Source organism: Dipteris shenzhenensis, chromosome 25 (assembly GCF_047967505.1).
Source record: "Dipteris shenzhenensis isolate YYH24624 ecotype China chromosome 25, Dip_SZ_1.0, whole genome shotgun sequence".
Taxonomy (NCBI): Eukaryota; Viridiplantae; Streptophyta; class Polypodiopsida; order Gleicheniales; family Dipteridaceae; genus Dipteris; species Dipteris shenzhenensis.
The window spans coordinates 37,600,153-37,604,901 of record NC_141620.1 but is presented as its reverse complement, the minus strand read 5'-3'; the positions used below and the strand labels follow the sequence as shown (position 1 = coordinate 37,604,901).

At 45.1% G+C, this 4,749-nt stretch overlaps 1 protein-coding gene across 1 annotated transcript; it reads right to left on the bottom strand.

Moving 5' to 3' along the window:
* Positions 1-2,582: 2,582 nt before the first annotated feature.
* LOC147885848 (polyphenol oxidase I, chloroplastic-like) lies at positions 2,583-4,423 on the bottom strand. Its single transcript, XM_087396234.1, has 2 exons — positions 3,678-4,423; positions 2,583-3,493 (listed from the first exon to the last, which is right to left on the bottom strand). The coding sequence occupies exons 1-2, from the start codon at positions 4,421-4,423 to the stop codon at positions 2,599-2,601; spliced, it is 1,641 nt and encodes a 546-aa protein (XP_087252360.1). The 3' UTR covers positions 2,583-2,598.
* Positions 4,424-4,749: the final 326 nt, after the last annotated feature.

Below are 4,749 nucleotides of genomic sequence, written 5' to 3'. Positions count from 1 at the left end.
CTTTTTTTCTTTCTAATATGCCATGTTTACATGCATGGGAGAGCTCCTAAGGTCTCGTAGATACAACTCAAGGACTATTGTCAAGAAAGATAAGAACAAGCTAGAGTGGGCGAACCTGAAAGATTGGAAGAAAGCAAAGAAGGACTTCAAGGAGAATCCATGAATTCACGACTCAGTGGAAATCGGTGAGGAGACCATAGGCGCTTTTCACCTTAGGAGCAGTGGCAAACTACCCAAGGAGACATGGATGGTACGTATATATTTATCTTCTACTGATCTAATATGTTCAGTCATTCAAATGTTTAGTTATTCATATCTAGCTCCTTGAATTTGGATCCACAGAAATCTAAGATTGGTAGGTCTCTATACGACGATGAGTAAAGAAGGGCGTACAAGATTGGAGCCAAGCCTTGGTTTAAGAAGAAGGAGAAAGAAGGATATAGAATCAATTGGCAAAAGGTGGCGGAGCATCATGTGAGTATACCCTAATCCTCATCATTGGCATTTCAGTATCATCGTTGTCTTATTATCGATGCTCTTATCTTATTTCCTAACTTGTTTTGTTCTTAGAGAGGTAACTTCGACCCATCCGGAGATCCAGACTTGGAGATTGGATCTCAAGAAGAAGAGGAGAGGCTCACAGAAGAGGAGGGCGAGGGATCAGGCCTACGCAGAGAGGCTACAGACGAGGAGGGTGAGGAGGAAGAGGAGGAAGAGGAGGACAAGAAGAGTTCAGAGGGGGAGGAGTAGTTGTAGGATAGGGCATTTTGTCATTTTGTATTTCGGTACTTCTGCCATTTTGTAGCGCATTACTTTGGCAGATTTGCCATTTTCAACTTCGGCACTTTTGCCATTTTGTAGACCTTTTTTATAACATTGTAACATGATTTTGTAGACCTCTTTTGTAACATTTAATCATGATTCTAATGGGAAAAAAATTGTGGGGCAGGATGGGACTGAAAGAAGCCCCATACTACCCCACACCAAAAAAATTAATTCTTTTAAAATGTCAGTATTATATACTAACACTACAATGTCAGTATATACCGTCACTCATACCGACACGGGGAACATTTACTTATCGATGCCCATACTGATGCTTTGTTTGTGATGTACACACAGACAAACATTCTGACACTTTTCACTTGTTAAACAAAAATTCTTTCTATTTAGCATCAGTATCAGCATCAAAAAGCGGCTCGTGTCTTGTAGTGCCCTTAGATGGGCTGTAGTCTGTAGATCCATAGGTGGAGGCTTGGCATCCACGTGAGTCGTGGGATCAAGATATGTGTCGTCACTTGGCATGGCAGTTAGTAGTGCATTGGATGGGACTATGTGAGCCGTTATATGGTGGATTTGATCCAAGGGTGGATATTAGGCACCTCACGTGTGCCCTTAGATGGCCTTAGATGGAGATTAGATCTAAAGCTGGAGAAGAGGCACCTCAGTTGTGCCCTAGGATGGACTAAGATGATCCAATGGACCACAAGCCCTATTACTTTTGTACCATTAGATCAAACGCAAATCCATCCACACCATCCACTTGTATATGACACGTTAGACCTCTCTGTATGAATTGTAAAATCTTCCCCTTACTTGCATCTTATCATGCCCTTTTCACTTCAGGGTTAGGAAACTCACCATTTTCCTAATCACATTCTTATTTAGTCCAAACTTCACCGAATGGAAATAGGAGTAAAACTATTCCTAAGGTTTTTCAAAAAGGATGTTGTGGGAAGTATATACAAATTACTCCATAGCAAACCTAAGGAATAATATCATATAGTTTAGGGTTTAAATTCCTACACATCTTCTTTTGTTTGCATAATGTCACAATCTAAGCTATTTTTCAAATGTTCGAGATTTTTAAGAAGGTTGTGGTTCTTTTTGGAAAACATCTAGGATTTATAAAGAATTTATTACATTATGATGAATTTTATTTGTTTCATTTCAAGCTCTATTGAATGGTAGAGAGCATGGATGATTTGAACTTTTTATTTCTATGTTAGGGGACATACTTTATCTTCACATAGGTATTGGCCCCACAAAATGACTAGGCCTTATTAGAACATACTTTTTCAAATGGTGTTGTCAAAATAAATAAATAAATGGTATTGTCTACATGCGCACACACGTATTGACCTCACGGAATGAGGGGCCTTATCCAAGAAGATTCCCTCTTTTCCACCATCCATGCAAAATTTTGACTTCTTGAGCTTTGTTTGAAAAGATTGCTTGGGGTTGGCTATGTGAGGTCCCCTACCTGATGATGACTTGGGGGCTTGGAGGGAGGCTTATGGCTAATAGGTACTCTAATCTTCAACCCTACAAACTTAAGTCCACATCGTAGGCTTTCAATGTACTGTGTTGGCAACTTAGGTCCACATTTGGGCCATGAGTCTACTCTCTTTTTCTTTTTTTTGAGTCAGTATACATCCACTCATGGCCATCTACGAGGGGCACATTTGAGGATGGCCTACGCCAATAGGCAAAGGGGGCAGCGAGCTCAAGTGGGCGAAGGCCTAAACACGTGGTGTTCCAGTGCTCTCATGGGATCACGAGATCAAGGTATTCCGGTGCTCTCATGAGATCAAGAGATCACTGGTACTCTATCTGGATCCCATGCAGCTTGACGTCTACATGGTGTTTATTATGTGCTTTGACAACAATGGTGATGAGGACTTTATGCGCCGTCTCAAGCCCGAGTCTCTTGACGTTGTTGCCGATCTCCAGCTTCACGTTCACAAACAAGTGCTTGGAATTACCAACGTAAGGAACAACATTGAAAGTTCCGACGTACTCCGCAACGCTGGTGCTTGTATTCTCGTCTGCATCCCGCAGATTGATGAACACCCTCAGCTGAACAAATGTCTCCCTCGGTACCTCCACTCCTTGTAGCACCAATACTTCTGCCAGTTCCTCCCCACTCTTCACCCCCTTCGCTCTCAGCTCCTCTGCTGTTGGTGCTGCAGGTCGGCACACCACCGCATTCAGCCTCTCGCCCACCTCTATCCCCGCCTCGTCTCCCGATGCTCCGCCTATTTCCTTCACGTCCGACTTCCAGGACGTGTCGTCGGTACTGGCGTTGCTCGAGCCTCGCTTTGGCTCGTAATTCATCCACAGCTCGTCCGCCTCCACTCGCTCGTACCTTATGCCAAGCATTTTGGAATCCAGAGCGTCTCGTACCTTCACTTTCACTAGGTTCGCCTTCTCGTCATAGAAGACGAATTCTGCGTCCAGAAAGTCGGGGTCGGTGTGGTCTTTGCGCCTTCCGCCCGGGAGTTTCCTCCAAACGTCCCAGAGCCTGTCAATATTGGTGTGATGAGCATAGAATATGGGATCGCGGGCGGCGGTGCTGAATACTCCCATATCCTCCACGAGGGGCTGCTGAGGGTCGCCCGTCCAGAAATGGACAGCATTGTGCACGCTATTCTCCAGAACTCCACCAAGAGGTGCATCTAAGACCGTTGAATTGATAATGTTGGTGCCAGCTCTACACATAAATATTGGGGACATTATTATTGGACTTAATTATTGGGCTGATGAGTTACGTGCAGTCTATCCCTTACCAATGGCTACTGCCAACTGGTTCGCTACAAACATCCATAATAATAATACATATAGCTAATGCCCTACACGCAAAATTCAAATCTTGTAGCGTGAGATGTTTTTAGTACCTGTAGGCGCCTCCGAGGAAAAGCTCAGCTGTTGATGCAGTTACCATGGCATGATACATGACATTTAGATTCTCAGCGATAATGTCCGAGGCATCGGTGGTCGTCGAAAGAGCATTAAGGCGCACAAGCGCAGGAGGGAGGTGATCCTGGTCGCGTTTGGAATCGTAGAGCGCACTTCCTTTCTTAGCAAAAAAGTGCGGCATAACATTTCCTTCTTCCTGATTGTCCCAATTCCAGAATAAGAGAGAAAATTTGGGGTCACCAACGAGGCTAGCCAGGATGCGTTCGTGAAAATAGAGGTACCAACGATGCCAGGCAAAGAAAAGCCATGAGAAGTGGATTTGAAGGGTGATATTGCTTCCTCGTTGTGTATAGGCCCCGTTGCAGAAGGCACAGTGTATCTTAGCTTGCGTAGCAAAGCTCCTGGGATCATGAGACGGAAGAGCTTTCATTAGCTCATAAGCTCTCTTATACTTCTTGATGTAATGATGATCCGCCTTGTGGGCGGGCCTTCTAACCTTTTTCACGGGCGGGTATCTCTTGAAAGAGAAGGAGACGGTCTTTTTGGGAGACGGGAGACAGCAGTGGAAGGTGCTTGTAATCGCAGAAGAGAAGACGGAGTCGGCAATGGCGGGCTGACACTTCCTGAGGTCGGGGGGCTCGATGGGTGCTCCATGACCAAGCTGAGGAAGCAGGAAGCAACTCCAGAGTAGAGCAGCAAGCAGGAGAGGGATTCTGTCTGGCATGGGGCTTGATGGAAAGCGTAGTATACTGTTCGATTGTAAAGTGCACAGGTGACAGAACTGGGATAGCAATCATGGGGCAAGTTCTTACTGAAAACCGTAATTATATGCTGTGCGAGAAGCTTCTGTGGTGCGCGTTAACAACGAGAACGTATGCTAGGACGACTTTCTCAACGCGTTTAACTGTGATCACGCGTTCAGCGATTACCTTAAGTCACGCGTTTCTCAATCCTCCACGTAATATCGAAAGAATGGAAAGGAGTAGAGAAGGTCCCTTCCGCCACCTGAAGCCAAGCCGACACCAGCTTCCCGTTTCGTCGAGGCTGTTG